We start from the raw sequence: 20128 nt of genomic DNA on the forward strand, positions 1-20128 counted from the left end.
ATTGAGATATACTTAACATGCCATACTATTGGCCCATTTAAAGTGAACAGTGGGTATGGAGGGGGAAGATGGCAGTGGATTTGGAGTACCCTAGGCTCACTTCGCCCTTTGAACACAACTAGATAACTATGAAATCATCCTGAATACTCCAGAAATGGACCTGAAGACTGGCAGAACATACTTCACAACTAAAGGTAGAGAAGAGGCCATATTGAAGAAGTTAGGAAGTATGGAGATAAAGTTTGGGAAGAAAATGAATCATGGCTGCTACAGTGGGGAGGGAGCTGCAGTTGCAGAGAAGGGTGAGAGACAGACTAACACAGAGGGAAGCGCATGGAGAAAATAAATCCCCATAGTGATTGATTTAGAAAGTGAGAGGGGCTGAATTGCGTGTTTTTGCAACCAGTGGGGCTTAAAGCCTAGAGTTCTAAATGTCAGCGGGCTTGGCTCAGGGAGAGCCCAGAGGGCACTGCACTGTTCTTGGAGAGAAGGCAGGCAAACAACCTGTGGACATAGAGTATGGAAGCAGTGATCTGAAGAGAGCCTAGGACACACAGTGGGGAGGTTAGTTGCTCATCTTGGAGCATGCCCCAGAGAGACAGCATTCACAGAGAGACCCCCTCCAGGAACAAAGGAACTGGCAGGCACCAATTCTCTCCCCCGTCCCTCAGCAAAAGCACACAGCCACCTGCAGGAACCAGTGCAGCGCTGACACTCACTACCTAACTTGCTTACACTAAGCCCCACCTGCCCCCATGCTTGGGTGGCATTGCCTTTCTCAGTCATGCATGCCTCAGTCCTGGCATGACAAGCCTCCTCCCCCAGAAGACCAGCCCAAACCCTGCCCACACCATACCTCCCTGACCAGAAGTTTGGTGAGGCTTTGATTCCAGTAGTGGTGGCAACAGGACTCATTTCACAAGCAGACCAGAGCATATCTAGTTAAGATGCATCTCGTTCAGGCCAGGGACCAAACTGCCCACAACAGGAGCCTCTTCAGAGGACTGGCCAGAGGATAAAATGGCTAAGACACAACAGTGGGGCACATGTAGGACACATTTGAGACACTCCTAGAGGCACCAGGCCCTGGGGAAGAGGGGGCGGTACACTGCAGGGCACTAGAGGATCTCTTCTTCATAAAGCCATTACCTTCAAGAACAGGAGACATCAATGACTTTCCTAACACAGAGAAACAGGCACAGAGATTTAGACAAAATGAGAAGACAGGAATTTGTCCCAAATGAAAGAACAGAACAAGGCCAAGCAAGAGATCTAAGTGAAATAGGTGTAAGTAACATGCCTGATGGAGAATTTAAAGCAATGATCATAAGAATATTCACTGGACTTGAGAAAAGAGTGGAGGACATCAGTGAGACCATTAACACAGAGATAAGGAATAGCATAGCAGATATAAAGGGTTCAATAAATGAAATGAGAAACATGCTTGTTGGAATGAAAAGCAGGCTAGAAGAAGCAGAGGAACAAATTAATGACCTAGAAGACAGAATAAACAAAAGAGAGAAAAAAGAATTATGCAGAATGAGAATAGGCTTTGGAACTCAGTGACTCCATCAAACATAATAACATTTGTATTATAGGAGTCCCAGAAGAAGAAGAAAGAGGGAAAGGGGCAGAGAATTTATCTGAAGAAATAATGGCTGAAAACTTCCCTAATCTGGGGAAGGAAACAAATATCTAGACCCAGGAAGCACAAAGATCCCCCAACAAAAAGCAGATCCACACCAAGATATGTTGTAATTAAAATGGCAAATATATTGGGGCGCCTGGGTGGCTTGGTTGGTTAAGCGTCCGACTTTGGCTCAGGTCATGATCTCATGGTCCGTGAGTTCGAGCCCCGCGTCGGGCTCTGTGCTGACAGCTCAGAGCCTGGAGCCTGTGTCAGATTCTGTGTCTCCCTCTCTCTCTGCTCCTCCCCTGTTCATGCTCTGTCTCTCTCTGTCTCAAAAATAAATAAACGTTAAAAAAATTTTTTTTAATTAAAAAATGGCAAATATAGTGATAACAAAAATATGTTAAAAGCCACAAGACAAAAACAGTTGCATACAAAGGAAACCCCATAAGGATATTCAGTGAATTTTTCAGCAGAAACTTTCCAAGCCAGAAAAGAGTGGCATGAATGGGAAAAACCTACAGCCAAGAATACTCTATCCAGCAAGGCTATCATTCAGAATAGAAGGAGAGATAGAGTTTCCCAGAAAAACAAAAACTAAAATAGCTCATGACCACTAAACCAGCCATGCAAGAAATATTAAAGAGGACTCCTTGAATGGAAAGGAAAGACCAAAAATGACAATATTAAGGTAGGAAACATTTAAAAGCAGTAAAGATGAATTTTTCTGGAAAAAAAATTATTCAAGGAACTCACAAAATAAAATGATGTAAAATATAACATCATATACCTAGAGTGGGGAAGAGAGGAGTAAGGAATGGGTTCAAACTTAAATGATCATCAACTTTAAATATAGACTATATAGGCTGCTACATGCAGAAGAGGTTATATGCAAACCTAATACTAACCACAAATCAAAAACCACTAATAAATATGCAAAGAATAAAGAGAAAGAAATCCAAATATATTATTAAAAACCCCAGCACCATGAAAGAAAGACAAGAAAGGATCAGAGAAAATCTTCAGGAACAACTACACAGCAAGTAATAAAATGGCAATGAAGACAAATCTATCAATAATTACTTCGAATATAAATAGTAAACACTCCAATCAAAAGACAGGGTGACAGAATAGATTAAAAAAAAAAAAAAAGGCCTATCCATATGCTGTTTAAAGAGACTCGTTTTATACCTAAAGGTACCTGCAGATTGAAAGTGAGGGAATGGAGAAACATTTATCATGCAAATGGATGTCAAAAGAAAGCCAGAGTAGCAATACTTATTTAGACAAAATAAAGGCTATAAGGGCCTGGGTGGCTCAGTTGGTTAAGCATCTGAATCTTGATTTCAGCCCAGGTCATGACCTCACTTTTCATGAGATCAAGTGCTGCATCAAGCTTTGTGCTAACAGTGCAGAGCCTGCTTGGGATTCATTCTCCCTCTCTCACTCTCCCTCTCTCTGTCTCTGTCCCTCCCCCACTCATATGTGCTCTCTCAAATAAATACATTTTTAAAAAATCCTTTTAAAAAAAGACTGTAACAAGACAAAAGAAGGACACTATATAATCATAAAGGGGACAGTACAACAAGAAAAGAATAACAATTGTAGGGGTGCCTGGGTGGCTCAGTCAGTTGAGTGTCCAACTCTTGAATTCAGCTTAGGTCATGATCCTAGGGTCGTGTGATTGAGCCCTATGTTGGGCTCCATGCTGAGCGTAGAGCCTGCTTAAGATTCTATCTCCCTCTCCCCGTCCCCTGCTTGTGCTCCCTCTCTGTAAAATTAAAAAAAAAAAAGGATATAACAGTTGTAAATATGCACCCACATTGGAGTACCCAAATATATAAAACAGTTAACAACAAACATAGAGGAACTAATCAATAGTAATACAATACTAGTAGGGGACTTTAACACCCCACTTATATCAATAGACAGATCATCCAAACAAAATCAATAAGGAAACAGTGACTTTGAATGACACAATGTACCAGATGGCTTTCACAGATGTATTCAAAACATTCCATCCTAAAACAGCAGAATACACATTCTTTTCAAGTGTACATAGAATATTCTCCAGAACAGATCACATATTAGGCCACAAAACAAACCCCAACAAATTCAAAAAGATTGAAGTCATACCGTGCATTTCTTTTTTTTAGAGAGGGAGAGGTTCAAAACCTTTGGAATGCAGCAAAAACCATTCCAAGAGAGAAGTATATAGCAATACAGGACTACCTCAAGAAGCAAGAAAAGTATCAAATAACCTAACCTTATACCTAAAGGAGCTAGAAAAAGAACAACAAACAAAGCCTAATAACCATCACAAGGAAAGAAATAATAAAGATTAGAGCAGAAATAAATGATACAGAAACTAAAAAAAATAATAGAACAGATCAATGAAACCAGGAGCTGGTTCTTTGAAAAAAGTCAATAAAATTGATAAACCTCTAGCCAGACTTATCAAGAAAAAAAAGACAAAGATTTCAAATAAATGAGAGGAGAAATAGCAACCAACCCCACAGAAATACAATTAGAATATTATGAAAAACTATATGCCAACTAATTGGACAGAAAAGTGGGTACATTCCTAGAAACATATAACCTACCAAAACTGAAACAGGAAGAAATAGAAAATTTGAACAGATTGGTTACCAGAAAATAGAATCAGTAATTTAAAAAAACTCCCCAACAAACAAAAGTCCAGGACCAGATGGTTTCAGAAGCGAATTCTACCAAACATTTAAAGAAGAGTTAATGCCTATTCTTCTCAAACTATTCCAAAAAACAGAAGAGGAAGGAAAACTTACAAATTCATTCTATGAGACCAGCATTACCCTGGTTCCAAAACCAGATAAAGATATCACAAAAAAAGAAACTACAGGCCAGTATCTCCAATGAACATGGGTGCAAAGATCCTCAACAAAATACTAGCAAACCAAATCCAACAACACCTTAAAAAATGATCCACCACAATCAAGTGGAATTTATTCCTAGGTTGCAAGGGTGGCTCAATATTTGCAAATCAATCCACATCACATCAGTAAGAGAAACAATAAGAACCATATGATCATTTCAATAGATGCAGAAAACTCTCAACATGATAAAAACTCTCAACAAAGTAGGTTTAGAGGGAACATACCTAAACATAATAAAGGCCATATATGAAAAACCTATAGCTAACATCATCTTTAATGGGGAAAAACTGAGAGCTTTTCCCCTAAGGTCAGGAACAAGACAAGGATATCCACTCTCACCACTTTTATTCAACATGCCACTGAAAGTCATAATGCGAACTGAATAGATCATAGTTGTCCGTCCTCTGAGATGGTTGAATGTAAGCAGAAATGGTTTGAGAAAAAAGCCACACTGCTTATTTTTAAGTCTACTTGTAAATTCATAATTTGGATATGAGGGATATTTATCCTAAAGAGAAAAGGGAATTTAGTTTCAGTCTTGGCTCTGCGTCTTTCTCTTGGGCAAATGATTCTTCCTCAGCCTGATATTATCACATATAAATTTGAGTACTATACTTCTCTTACAACACACATCACACTTTATTTTATGTCTGTGTTCCTCCCTAGATATGATCCATAAACAAGAAACAAAACAAGAAAGACTACCAGTATCTCCTCTTTGAACTCATATAAATGTGAGGATAAAATGAGAAAATAGTTTTTAATCAAATAGTTTTTAATTTTTCATAAAAGATGCTTCATAAAAAAATAAAAATAAATGGAATACTACGTGGCAAAGAGAAAGAATGAAATATGGCCTTTTGTAGCAACGTGGGTGGAACTGAAGAGTGTTATGCTAAGTGAAATAAGTCATACAGAGAAAGACAGATACCATGTGTTTTCACTCTTATGTGGATCCTGAGAAACTTAACTGAAGACCATGGGGGAGAGGAAGAAAAAAAAAAAAGTTAGAGAGGGAGGGAGCCAAACATAAGACACTCTTAAAAACAGAGAAAAACTGAGGGTTGATGGGGGGGTGGGAGGGAGGGGAGGGTGGGTGAGGGGTATTGAGGAGGGCACCTGTTGGGATGAGCACTGAGTGTTGTATGGAAACCAATTTGACAATAAATTTCATCTTAACAAAAAATAAAATTAAAAAATTAAAATTAAAAAAAGATGCTTCATAAATCTAGGGCATTTCAAACATTCCCAACTCAAATTAGTTAACTAGACTTAGAGATGAACAAAATTCTGGAAAATGAAAAAGTAACTGGTGTAGTAGAGAACAATAGATTATTTATATATATTTTTATTTATATTTTAATTTTTTTAAGTTTATTTATTTTTGAGAGAGAGACAGAGGGCAAGCGGGAGAGGGGCAGGGAGAGAGGGAGACACAGAACCTGAAGCAGGCTCCAGGCTCTCAGCTGTCAGCACAGAGCCCAACATGGGGCTTGAACCCATGGACCGCGAGATCATGACCTGAGCCAAAGTCGGACGCTTAACTGACTGAGCCACCCAGATGCCCCTCTTTTATTTACTTTTTAACGTTTATTTATTATTGAGAGACAAAGAGAGACAGAGCATGAGCAGGGGAGGGGCAGAGAGAGGGGGATACACAGAATCTGAAGCAGGCTCCAGGCTCTGAGCTGTCAGCACAGAGCCCAACACAGGGCTTGAACTCACAAACTGCGAGATCATGACCTGAGCTGAAGTCGGACACTTAACCAACTGAGCCACACAGGTGCCCCTAGATCATTGAATTTTTAAAACTGTGGTAAAATACACATAACGTAAAATTTATTATTTTACCCATTTTTAAGTGTACAGGTCAGTGACATTAAGTACAGTCACATTGTTGTGCAACTATCACCACCATCCATCTCCAGAACTTTTTCATCTTCCCATAAAACTCTATATCATTAAATAATAACTCCCCATTCTTCTATGCCCTGCATCCCAGGTAACCACTATTCTACTTTCTGTCTCTATGAGTTTGACTACTCTAGATTTCTCATATAAGTGGAATCATAAAATATTTGTCCTTTTTTTTTTTAATATTTGTCCTTTTGTGACTGGCATATTTCACTTAGCAGTGAGCATCTTTTCATGGGCTTATTGGCCACTTACATATCTTCTTTGAAGAAATGTCTATTCATGTTCTTTACCTATTTCTGAATTGGGTTGTTTGTTTTGCTATTGTTGTAGGAGTGCTTTATGTATTCTGGATATTAATTCTGTATCAGATACATGACAACAGTGGAAACGGAAAACAAGGGATAGATCTGAGTGAGAATATGAAGAACGAGCTGTCAAAATTTGGATAAAATAGCTACATTTTAAGTCAGAATAGCTGGGATGTTTTAAGCAAGAAAATTAAAATTATTTTGATTTGAAGATTTAGTTTTTAAACCAGTGTTGGCAGTTTTGACAGTTCTTCCTTTCTTCCAGGTATCTCAGGTAGTTTGAACTTTGATGAAGAGGAGACTGATGGGGAAGAAGAAGGAAAGAAATTATGTCATTCGCCATATTCAGATGCAGAGAGACCCAATTCTGCATCCAGCCAGAAATCAACCACAGTACGTAGTTCTGAAACTTCTTCCTTTGGAACTTATTTAACTATTTCCCAAATGCATCTCTAATATTTAAACAGGATTACTGAATGAGGGTTCCTTCAAAAGATTTTTAAAAATGTTTTATTTTTGAGAGAGAGAAGGAGAGAGTGCATGCACATGCGCGTGTAGGAAATGGGCAGAGAAGGGGAGGGACAGAGGACTCAAAGTGGGCTCTGTGCTAAGAGTGGAGAGCCTGATGCGGGGCTTGAACTTATGAACCATGAGATCATGACATGAGCCTGTCAGATGTTTAACCAACTGAGCCACCCAGGTGCCCCTCTTTCAAAAGATTTAGGCTCAAATTTAGTCTTAAAGTTCATGACCCCCCCCCTAAATTTCTTGTGTCTCAAGCCAGCTATTGTGAAGTTATATCCCACTTTTGTACTTGGCTCCTTCATTATTCCCAATATTCATATGCCTATTTCACTTCTCAGAGTTTCCCTTTATTTTGTCAGAAGACTAGAGACATAGGGATAAGTCACTAAATTATTTTGTATGTTGTTTCTTGACAAGAATAACAAGTTTTCTGATCCAACCTCTATCGCTCACGTGTGGCTGTTCTTTCAGGATACAGGAGCTTATGGTACTGCAGCCCAACAAAGTGATAACCAGCTGGGAGAAGTGGAGAATTTGGAGGACTTTGCATATAGTCCTGCCCCTCGGGGTATTACAGTAAAGTGTCGGATAACCAGGGATAAAAAAGGAATGGATCGGGGTCTCTTCCCCACTTACTATATGCACTTGGAAAAAGATGAAAATCGGAAGGTATGAGAAATGATTCTTTAAAAAAAATTTTTTTTTTGTTTAGGGGTGCCTGGGTGGCTTAGTTGGTTAAGTGAATGACTTTGGCTCAGGTCCTGATCTCAGAGTCCCGCATTAGACTTGGTGCTGTCAGCCTGTCAGCATGGAGCCCACTTTGGATCCTCTGTCCCCCTCTCTTTCTGCCCCTCCCCCGCTCACGCTGTCAAAAAATAAATAAAACACTAAAAACATTTTTTAAAATATTTTTCTTTTATTTATTTGGGAGAGTGAGTGTGGGAGAGAGGGACAGGGGGGAGAGTGAGAGAGAGAGAGACAGAGAGAGAGAGAATCCCAAGCAGACTCCATACTCAGCACAGAGCCTGACATGGGCTCAATCCCACGACTCCAGGATCATGATCTGAGCCAAAACCAAGAGCTGGACGCTCAACCTACTTAGCCACCTGGGCACCCTGAGAATTGATTCTTTGTTTTTTAAATATGAAATTTATTGTCAAATTGGTTTCCATACAACACCCAGTGCTCATCGCTCATCCCAACAGGTGCCCTCCTCAATGCCCATCACTCACTTTCCCCTCCCTCCCACCCTCCATCAACCCTGTTTATTCTCAGTTTTTTTTTTTAATTTTTTTTTTCAACGTTTATTTATTTTGGGGACAGAGAGAGACAGAGCATGAACGGGTGAGGGGCAGAGAGAGAGGGAGACACAGAATCGGAAACAGGCTCCAGGCTCTGAGCCATCAGCCCAGAGCCCGACGCGGGGCTCGAACTCACGGACCGCGAGATCGTGACCTGGCTGAAGTTGGACGCTTAACTGACTGCGCCACCCAGACGCCCCTATTCTCAGTTTTTAAGAGTCTCTTATGGTTTGCCTCCCTCCCTCTCTAATTTTTTTTTTCCTTCCTCTCCCCCATGGTCTTCTGTTAAGTTTCTCAGGATCCACATAAGAGTGAAAACATATGGTATCTGTCTTTCTCTGTATGACTTATTTCACTTAGCATAACACTCTCCAGTTCCATCCATGTTGCTACAAAAGGCCATATTTCATTCTTTCTCATTGCCAAGTAGTATTCCATTGTGTATATAAACCATAATTTCTTTATCCATTCACCAGTTGATGGACATTTAGGCCCTTTCCATAATTTGGCTATTGTTGAGAGTGCTGCTATAAACATTGGGGTACATGTGCCCCTATGCATCAGGACTCCTGTATCCCTTGGGTAAATTCCTAGCAGTGCTATTGCTGGGTCATAGGGTAGATCTATTTTTAATTTTTTGAGGAACCTCCACACTGTTTTCCAGTTTGCATTCCCACCAACAGTGCAAGAGGGTTCCCATTTCTTCACATCCTCTCCAGCATCTATAGTCTCCTGATTTGTTCATTTTAGCCACCCTAAGAATTGATTCTTAAGACAAACCTTGAAATAGAGGGGAAGAATGTTGTGGGAATAGATTGTTGAAGGGCCTTAGGATAGAGGAATAGCACTGGTAACAGACTAAGTCATCTGGAAGCAGATTGTACTTCCTAACTCCCAGGTGCTGTGTTCTGTCTTCAAAGAAAGAGCTCATAGTCTCATAGGCAAAATCTGTTCCACCCCAAAGAAAAAAGTTTTATTCAGAATATAAGAAAGTAGAGGAGAATATTTGAATGTAATTATTTGCACCTCTATCCAACTTTTTGGCAGGGGGAGGGTGTTACTGTGTGCTCTTTGGTTTTTATTTTAATTATGGTAGAACATGACATTGTGGAAGAAAGAGCAAGCTTTAGGGGATAGGAGGAAGTGGAAATACAGAACAGCATGCAAGTGAAATGTCTTATTTCTCACTTTAGGAATTCTAATTTACTTTAAATACAAATTTGAGGCAATTTAATACTTGCTAATGAACAATGTATTTTGTATTGCTGCTGCCAGGTCTAAGTGGATGATTTTAACAGCACAGAAATGAGATGATGATTTATATCATTGTTGTTATAACCACTATTTATTGTTTATGCTGTACCAGGCATGTGCTAAATGCTTCATGTATATAATATCTCCTATAATCCTTATCACAATCTTGTGAGATAGGATTTATTATCCCTGCTTCATAGATGAGTAACTGGGGCATAGAGAGTGACATACCCGCCTCAAGTCACACTAATAAGTGGCAGAGCCAGACTCAAACCTTTGTTTGATTTCAAAGTCCCTTCCTTAGCTACTGCCATTCTCCTGCTTCCCTGTCATTGTCCAAGTCTAGTGGGATTTAGGAAGGATGCATAAATACGACAGTATTCATATCACTGAAGATACAAAAAGGAATATGAGGAAAGCAGCTGCAGTAAAGAATTGGAAGGATGGGATGGGGCACCTGGGTGGCTCAGTCGGTTAAGTGCCTGACTTCAGCCCAGGTCAGGATCTCATGGTTCATGAGCTCGAGCCCTGCATCAGGTTTGGTGCTGACAATGCAGAGCCTGCTTGGAATCCTCTGTCTCCCTCTCTCCCTGCCCCTTCCCCACTCATGCTGTCTCTCTCTCAAAAATAAACAAACTTAAAAAAAAAAGGAATAAGCCACGGTGGTTCTCTTGACATTTTTGACTGACATTTTTTTCTTTTTCCAGATATTTCTTCTTGCAGGTAGAAAGCGGAAAAAGAGCAAAACATCCAACTATCTTATCTCCACTGATCCAACAGATTTATCTCGTGAAGGGGAAAGTTACATTGGCAAACTCAGGTGAGTGCAGCCTTGTTTTACTGATCTATTCTTTCTGATACTTTTATTCCTGTTGTTTTAGAACAATTTCTTTTTTTCTTTTTTTTTTTTAAATGTTTATTCATTTTTGAGAGAGAGAGAGAGAGAGAGAGAGAGAGAGAGAGAGAGAGAGAGAGAATGAGCAGGGGAGGGGCAGAGAAAGAGGGGACAGAGGATCCCAAGCAGGCTCTGAGCTGACAGCAGAGAGCCTGATGCAGGGCTCGAACTCAATGAACTGTGAGATTGTGACATGAGCCGAAGTCGGACACTCAAGAGACTGAGCCACCCAGGTGACCCAAAACAATCCATATCTTCTTTGCAATGAGCATGTACTGATGTTGTAATCTTAAAAAAACATAGAAGTTAACAGAAAATCTAAGTCCCTTCCTTATTTAATGAGTTATCTTTGAAAAAGTAGTGATGAACATTTGGAGAACAGGCAAATGGGCTTCCACTCTGTTACATACCTGTCCTAGATTTGTATTTGTGTAGGAGCAAAAATATAGATCATTAATGGCGACTTTTTCCTCTTGATTCTAGATCCAACCTCATGGGGACCAAGTTTACAGTTTACGATCACGGTGTCAGCCCAGCCAAGGCCCAGGGTCTGGTAGAGAAGGCCTATACCCGGCAGGAGCTGGCAGCCATCTGTTACGTACGTGCCAGTCTCGGAACGCAGTCTTTTCCTGAGTCTTTTCCTTAATCTCCTGGGTGTCCTGCTGGCCCTTTAAACCTAACCAATACTGAACTCACTATCTTCCCTCCCAAGCTTGTTTCTATCTCTATGATCCCCCTTTTCTGTTGCTGGTATCGTTTTTTCTGTGTATTCATTTTAATTATTTATGAATTACCAAGTTTGGTTGTTTTTAATTTTTTAAAAACATTTCTTGTCTGCTCTTTTATTTCCTAATGCCATTGTATTAACTCAGTCCTTTATTATCTCTTACCCACTGGCCAGAGGTTACAACAAAGTAGAAACTGATCTCTCCTTACTTTTAGTGTTTCCCTGATTCACTCTATACTGCTGCCAGATGGATCTTTCTAAAACACAGTGCCAGTAAATCCTGTGGTTCTCTTGCTTCACAGCATTTAGTGACTACCCACTGCATACAGAATAAAGCCCTAATGCTTTGGCCTTTCCTCCAGACTCTTCTAACGGCCCTGGCCCTGTCCTGTTCCCATAATGGGAGACATAACAGCCCCGTCATTGCCTTGCTGCACCATGTGATCTTTCCTTACCCAAGAGCCTCTCCTTTCCCCCTCCTTGTCCTTTGTCTAACCAACTGATGCCATCGGAGAAGTCTTTTCTGACCATTTGATAGAGTTGACCTTTGTATGTATACATCCCCATGGCCCCTGTGCTTCCTCTAGTAACTTACACGTTATACTTGTTACTGCTTGTGCCACACGAACCTTCTCTTGTAAACTCTTATTCTCTGCTACATCCCCACTAGCACAGGGCCCGGTGCATGGTAAGCACTCAAAAGTCATTGAGTAAAAGAAAATAAGAAGCAATTAACCTGACTTAACCTGTTGCTTTGATCCCAAAGTCACAACTTTTTCATAAATTGGAATTAATCTCATCATTTTCCATGAAATGTTGTGAAATTAAATGGCTAACTTAATATTTTTATAATGTATAGTGTTTTTTTCTCCTAGCTTCATTTCTCCATTACATGTTTTAACTATGCATAACTTCCAAATATATGTATGTACACGTGTACATGTATATATGTATAGGTATACATACAAACGTGTATATTTACCTTTTTAATGTGCTTATTTTATTAATATATAATCTGCCTGGCCTGACAGCATTTAAGGTTTTTTAGGTTTTTTTTTTTCATTTTTAGTTTTCATTTTATTTATTTTATTTATTTTATTTTTTTATTTTTTTTTCAACGTTTATTTATTTTTTGGGGGACAGAGAGAGACAGAGCATGAACAGGGGAGGGGCAGAGAGAGAGGGAGACACAGAATCAGAAACAGGCTCCAGGCTCTGAGCCATCAGCCCAGAGCCCGACGCGGGGCTCGAACTCACGGACCGTGAGATCGTGACCTGGCTGAAGTCGGACGCTTAACCGACTGCGCCACCCAGGCGCCCCATGTTTTATTTATTTTAGAGAGAAAGTATGTGTTTAGAGAGAAAGCGGGAGAGAGAGTTAGAGGGAGAGAGAAAGAATCCCAAGCAGGCTGTACCCTCAGCCACCCAGGTGCTCCTAAGTTTATTGTTTTTTTTTTAATTGAGGTGTAATTGGCATATTAGTTTCATAAGTATAATGTAATGATTTTATATATATGTATATATTGCAAAATGATCATCACATTCAGTTAATAAGTTTAGTTATTAAGTTTAGTTAATATCCATCACCACGCATGGTTACAGCTGTTTTTCTTATAAGAACTTTTAAGATCTACTCTCTTAGGAACTTGCAAATATACAGTATAGTATTATGATCATTATTTTTTATTTATATAGGTGACACATAATGTTACATTAATTTCAGGTATACAACTTAGTGATTGACAAGTTTATACATTATGCTATGTTCACAACAAATGTGGCTACCATCTGTCCTGAATATATGGCTATTACAATACCACTGATTATATTCCTAATGTGGATACAGGCATTTGAAGTTTTTACTTCCTGGTACATTTCCTATATAATTTAAGCTGTAATTCTCATTGTATATCATATGTCCTCATTGGGAAATAAATATTTATTGATGATGACAAAATTAAAAAATAAAATATTTTTTAGTTTATTTATTTTGAGAGAGAGAGCAAGTGGGTTAGGGGCAGAGAGAGAGAATTCCAAACAGGCTCTGCACTGTCAGCACAGAGCTTGATGTGGGGCCTGAACTCACAACTGTGACATCATGACCTTAGCTGAAACCAAGGGCTGGATGCTTAACTGACTGAGCCACTCAGGCGCCCCCAAAATTAGTTTTTTTAAGTTTATTTATTTATTTTGAGAGAGAGCATGTGCTCATGAATGAGGGAGGGGCAGAGAGAGAGGGAGAGAGAGAATCCCTAGCTGGCTCTGCACTGGATCTCACTACTGTGAGATTATAAGTGGAGCTGAAATCAAGAGTCAGACATTTAACTGACTGAGCCACCCAGGCGCCCCTGTGTTGAGGACAAAATTGGAAAGTGCTCACAGTTGTCTCAAGTTTCACTTAAGAGTAAAGAGAATAAAGTTTCAAGCCAATAGAATCTGTTTTAAATTCAAGTGTTCAAATTAGGTTTAAAAGGAAGTACAGTATTACCTTCCTTGTTTTGACTCTGTCTCTTTGTTCACCTACAGTAAAGTAATAAAATAGTTTTTAGTGTTTTTGACATCATCACTGGACATTTTACATGCCCAAGAAAGTCATGTGTTTTTCCTTTCCGTTTTCAAATTCCTGCCTTATTCTGTCTTCCAGGAAACAAATGTACTTGGATTTAAAGGTCCTAGGAAAATGTCTGTGATCATTCCAGGAATGAATATGAATCATGAACGGATCCCATTTCGGCCACGAAATGTAAGTAAGAACGTATTTAATCAACAAAGGAACCTCAAAGACAAGAATACAGTACAGATGAGATCAATACAAAAAAGTATTGATTCTTACAGAATCCCAAAGTGGAGTGTGGCTCATACCGTTCTTCACAAGAGTGATCAGTCCCGAACCTCAGGATGAGGGCCGTTGCAGCAGAATTGTGAAAGTGGTTGATTTGAAACCGCTTGGTCTGCCAAGAGCAATGCTAGATAATCTACCACAATTTTTAAAAGCTGCCTTCACTGTGGGCTTTCTTTGTTTCTGTTGTACCCTTTCTGCAATGGAGGAAATACTCTCCTACTCTACCTTCTACTTCACAGAGCTGAAAGTGAATGATTTCCTGTGGTTCTCAGTACAAAGCAGTGATTTTTCTCTTCAAACAGGACCACGAGAGCTTGCTTTCCAAATGGCAGAACAAAACCATGGAAAACTTGATTGAACTGCACAACAAGTCCCCAGTCTGGAATGACGACACACAGTCTTATGTCCTGAACTTCCACGGCCGGGTCACTCAGGCATCTGTGAAGAACTTTCAGATAGTCCACGAGAATGACCGTGAGCCTGCAGGAAGGGTTGGGTGGGAATAGGAGGAAAGATGCTCTTACACGGTGGGGAAATGAGCACTTCCTATCATTAACAGGAAGTTCTGCCCAGGGGAGAATTATTGTTATTATTAGTTAAATGTTTATTTTTGAGAGAGATAGCATGAGCTGGGGAGGGGCAGAGAGAGAGGGGAGACAGAGGATCTGAAGTGGGCTCCGTGCAGACAGCAGCAAGCCTGATGCAGGGCTCAAACTCACAACCCATGAGATCATAACTTCAGCTAAAGTTGGTTGCTCAACTGCCTGAGCCACCCAGGTGCCCCCCCCCCAGGGGAAAATTATTTAAGAAAGAAATGATTTCTTTGGAAAGATTGAAGTGTAGTTTAAAATAAAACTTCTTTTTTAAAAAAAAAAGTTTATTTTTGAGAGAGAGCACACGAGAGAGTATCTCAAGCAGGCTCTGTATGCTGACAGCTTGGAGTCCTATGTGGGGCTCAATCTCATGAACCTTGAGGTCATGACCCGAGCTGAAATCAACAGTCAGAAGATGCTTAACCGATGGAGCCACCCAGGCAGCCCTTTAGAGTAAAACTTCTGAACCACTGTTTGGGAAGCAGATGCAAATGACCCTCATTCAAACTCTGGTCCGTGGAGCTTGTACTGTTCCCTCCTCTTGTCCTGTCATGCTAGTCATGAGTGGTCTCCTGCTCTCTGTATTTGAGAGGAATAGTAATAGAAGCTTGGCTCATGGTTAGCAGATACTCTTGTCAATGCCTCTTTCCATCCTTCTCAAAGTTTCCCATTTTAAAGAGACTTGGTGATTAACTTATCGATTTGAAGGATTTTTTTCCCTGTATCTTTCATAGGCTTTTCCCCCAGTACAGCCCCACTATTTTCTAATGTCCTAATTTCTTTCTTTTCCTAGCTGACTACATAGTCATGCAGTTTGGACGTGTGGCAGATGATGTGTTCACCCTGGACTACAACTACCCACTGTGTGCACTTCAGGCCTTTGCCATTGGACTTTCCAGCTTTGACAGCAAGCTAGCATGTGAATAAGAGAAAGAAAAAGGGCTGAGTTTTCTCACTCACAGCTTTGAGTCACTTCCTTTGCTTTTGCCCCAGGACTGAAGAGTGACTGCCTGCCCCTTTGGGAGTAATCCCTGTATGTATGTATGTATGTATGTGTACATACACGTGTGCAAGTGTACATAGGTACATGTGCATACACTTGCGTATATGTACACATGCACCCAACTTCTCTGGGTTTCACGGACCTGGTCAGGGATCACAGCTTAACGTGGGGGACAGACTTTTCAAAGCACAGAGAGCTTCTTGTTCAGGGCACATTGGCGACTCCGGAAGTTATTGCCCAACAGATTCTGTGCCCTCAAGAGTCCGATTTCCTGTGCTTGGAAATGTACAGCTAGAATCAGGTTCTAATGAGTAAATACTTGGGTCTTTTTTCTTGAAGACCTTTCCTGAGTGGGATAGTTCCCTAAATTGCCTTCGGTCTTCAGTCTGCAAACTGTTTTTGTAAATGGTCAGAGAGGCTCTCACAGCTGCTCAGTTCTGTTGTTGTATTGCAAACACAGCCATGGCCAGCTCATAAACGAATGAGTGCAGCTGTGTTCCACTGAAACATCATTAACAAAAACAGGCAGCAGGCCAGATTTGGCCTGTGGGCCATAGTTTGCTGACCCCTGCTCCAGGTATATTTCTGTAAGTTACCTGGGCATCTTCCAGAATGGGCCTGTGGTCATGACGCCATATGAGTGGGAAATGCATATCTCTGGGAAGCAACGGTCCCATAAATTGGATCTGAAAAGGCTACATCCATATAGCTTTTACCTGTTTTTTATTTTTCTATTTTTTATTTTTTAAGTAAGTTTTACGCCCAACGTGAGGCTTAAACTCATGACCCTGAGATCAAAAGTCACATGCTCTACCGACTAAGCCAGCCAGGTACCCCTTAAAAATTTATTTAAAAAAATTTTTTTTCAAATAAGTATTATGCCCAACGTGGGACTTAAAATTTTTTTTATTTTACCTTTTGTTGTTGTTATTAAGTAAGCCTTGCTTTTACCTTGTTTTGGTGACAGTGGTTTCCAGAGCATCATTTACCCTCAGAACTGGGAAAACCCCCCATCAGTGATCATTTTGAGTCCACACAGGTGGCTTAATTCTGCTGTCCTACCTGAAGTACCCATGGGGGAAGCCAGTGCCAGCCACTTTACCCTCCCTATGGGAAGAAGTTCTGCTCACTAGGAAACAAATCGGGCATTGCACTGCCTTTATCAGAGGGAGTGTGGTATTTCTTTGGTGGAGCTAGCTTACTTTCCCCCTGGGGCTTGGAAGGCACTGATGTCACAGTCCCCCTCTTCCCTTTCTTCCCTCAGAGTAGGTCGGCCAGCAGCAATCTCAAAGTGGCTGTGGCCAAACTTGTTGTGATTAGGGATGTGAGAAACGTATGCAGTTGTCTTAATTTCAGTTTAGGCTGAAAGCATAAAGTCTAGGGGTGACTTAGTCTAGTTAAGACAGGGTGATTTGACAGTTGCCTTCATTTCCAATCCAGGAGTGCTTCCTACAGCTCTATTACATGGAGCCATTAGTATAAAGGGACACACACACACCTATAGACCACGTAAGAGGTAAGAGAACATTATATCTCGAAACTTGTTGTTGTCATTGTGCAGAGAGGTGGCAGGGAGGCTTTGGTGAGGACCAGCTAGCTGACTCTGAGCTCTGTGGACCTTGTTAGGTGGAGCTTTGGGCCTCTCTTCTTAACCTAAATATTATCAGCTCCCTAAAGCCTGGCTCATTGGTAGAGATCACACTCCTGTCACTTTTCCTCACAGATCATAAAAGTTTTGCCAAGTCTTTCAGATTGTTAGCACCTCCCAACAAACCATATGACTCTGCTTGCTACCAGTTCACCAGTCTCAGAATGCATCTGAATCTTGAGAATCCAAGAACTTTGTGAGTTCTACATTCAGCATTGTTCAACTCCCAGTGTGCACTGAGCTGTTGGCCAGCGTGGGGCAAGGGATCAGTGGCTCTTGATCCATCATATTTCCTTTCTGTGGACTTCCTTTTCGTCCCTGCTTCCTGTTGTTCCTTTCTCCACATCAAATAGCAATGGGAAGGAAAGAGATGTGGGAGATGAAAAGACTCTTTACTCATCCCCCGCTGGCAAATCCTATCTGCTTGGTTTTGACATGGCTGGTTTCCATCTCAGGCATTCTTCCTATCAAGTGCCTCATTCATAGAAGTGCCCTAAAGCCCTTCAGGCCTCTGGCACCACCGTCCTGATGGGCTGTCCGATCAACCCTTGTTGAAAACAGAAAGCTGTTCACTTCTCTCCAGTTGCGTATATGACAGTGTCTGGGGAAAGGGAGCCTGATGGGACTACTGGATCTAATCCTGCTTCCTCCTCTCTGTTCAGCTCAGAGACATCTATCCCCCAGCTCCTTGTACTTTCTGCTTAAGCGTGCACCTGATTGGTTTTACATAAATCATATTTATACCTTTTGTATGCTACAGAAATAAAGATAATTTATATAAAAATGTGTCATCGTCTTCTTTGCAAAGTCCTATCCCTTACAGAGTTCTTGCAGCCATGTTCTATAATGATCATTTTCTTTTTTTTAAGTTTATTTATTTTGAGAGAGAAGGCATGGGTGGGGGAGGGGCAGAGAGCGAGGGAGACAGAGATTCCCAAGCAGGTTCCACACTCAGCCCAGAACCTGATGTGGAGCTCGATCCCACAAACCATGAGATCGTGACCTGAGCCAAGATCAAGATTTGGATGCTTAACCAACTGAGCCACCCAGGCGCCCCTGTAATAATCGTTTTCATCATGTAAATCAGCTCATCCCAGGACAGCAGGAGTCTGCAGACTCAGAAGTTTGTATTCTAGAGACTGTCTAGACTCATCATATTCGTGACACCAAGAATTTTCTAGATAGATGATGGAGCCAAGAACTGAACAAAGAGGGGGCCACAGAAGGGTGGGATTTTATATTGTTGTAGATAACCTGCACCAGTCGGCCTCCTGGATCTTCTTCATTGGTACTGCTTACTGATTCAGCAGCAAAACAAATTAAATATCTAAAACCGAAATAGACCCTATCTCTTGCCTCTGCATGTTCACATTTTAGAGCCACCTTATAGAGACAATTTGAAAAAAAATGTGCTCACAAATCTTTACCAGGCCTTCCTGATCTTATCAGTGTCATAGTGAAAATGAGTCATGTGGAAGGAAGCAGGAAGTGCCTAAAAATTAGGAGGAGAGCTGGAGTCAGAATTTAATTCTTAGAGCTTGGTTTTTCTTTTCACGTGGTTCTTTTTGGTTAAAGTGCGTGGCTAGCTAAACATCATTTGTGACACAATTTTGTGTACTTTTCAGTGACCAGGAATAATATCAATGGTCACTGACATGAAAGATATTAGCAAGTGTTTTTAAAAACTCTAAAACAGGCCTTTAAAAGGTTCTTTTTTCTTAAGTTGTATTTATTTAGAGAGAGAGAGAGGAAAAGAGAGAATCCCAAGCAGGGTCCGCACTGTCAGCACAGGGCCCAAAGCAGGGCTCAAACTCACAAACCACGAGATCATGACCTGACTGAGCTGAAGTTGGACACTTATCTGACTGAGCCACCCAGGTGCCCCCAAAAGGTTCTTTTTAATCAGAAGTTTAGTAGATCACACAACTAGCATCAATTCACTTCCTTTAGATAGCATTACAGGTACAGAAATGAAGGGATGGTTTGATTGAGGCCAAATCCCAGGGTTCTGGCCCCCTTTCTGCCAATGATTTGCCATGTGCCCCTTTCCTCATCTATAGATTGAGAGATTTTGATATGATCTTCAATTCTTGCGTATGGTTCCCCCCACTCATCTGGCAACAGTGTGGAGGTCCATCTACTTGTGTTTTGAATTGAACTCTGGTTACCTCCTGGACAGCTTTATGCCTTTCGTAGCTGATGATACTTCTGAGAGGAGTGCCAGATACCCCAGGAAAGGACCATGGATGCTCAAACTAAGGAACTGGAGAGGGGAGATTCTCAATGTGTCTTTGGTGAGAGATTCTGAAATGGCAGGGGTACATGATGTGGGAGAGACAGGGTCGGGTGCTAAGGAAGTGCAAAACCTCAGAACTGCTTTTCCCTAGCCACTGGAGACATCTTGCTCCACTGAGAAAACCTGGGGTGTTGCAAGTTGCCCTTTCCCTCAGCCTCCAGATCCCCCTCTAGATAGAATGGCTCCTGCCTGTGTACTCATGCCATATGTCTAATAGCTGCTTTACTCCCATCTATAGCCCTCCTTTCATCTTCCCAGCTAGGGGCTTGCCAAGGAC

The 20128-nt window shown here is 41.0% G+C and overlaps 1 protein-coding gene and 1 non-coding gene across 3 annotated transcripts in view; one reads left to right on the top strand and one right to left on the bottom strand.

Annotated features, from left to right (window-relative positions):
* TULP3 (TUB like protein 3) overlaps window positions 1-15865 on the top strand; it is a 66474-nt gene extending 50609 nt beyond the window's left edge. For both annotated transcript variants that reach the window (XM_023256666.2, XM_023256667.1), the window contains 7 exons: window positions 7033-7160; window positions 7764-7961; window positions 10555-10667; window positions 11226-11340; window positions 14114-14212; window positions 14614-14785; window positions 15698-15865. In XM_023256666.2, the coding sequence (XP_023112434.1) occupies window positions 7033-7160; window positions 7764-7961; window positions 10555-10667; window positions 11226-11340; window positions 14114-14212; window positions 14614-14785; window positions 15698-15831 (959 nt within the window). In that variant the 3' untranslated portion in view covers window positions 15832-15865. The remainder of the gene's footprint in view (window positions 1-7032; window positions 7161-7763; window positions 7962-10554; window positions 10668-11225; window positions 11341-14113; window positions 14213-14613; window positions 14786-15697) is intronic.
* Window positions 15866-16666: 801 nt separating this feature from the next.
* TRNAK-UUU lies at window positions 16667-16739 on the bottom strand. Its single transcript has one exon. It is a non-coding gene; the product is annotated as a tRNA-Lys (tRNA).
* Between the last annotated feature and the right edge of the window lie 3389 nt (window positions 16740-20128).

This window comes from Felis catus, chromosome B4 (genome assembly GCF_018350175.1).
Source record: "Felis catus isolate Fca126 chromosome B4, F.catus_Fca126_mat1.0, whole genome shotgun sequence".
NCBI classification, from domain to species: Eukaryota; Metazoa; Chordata; class Mammalia; order Carnivora; family Felidae; genus Felis; species Felis catus.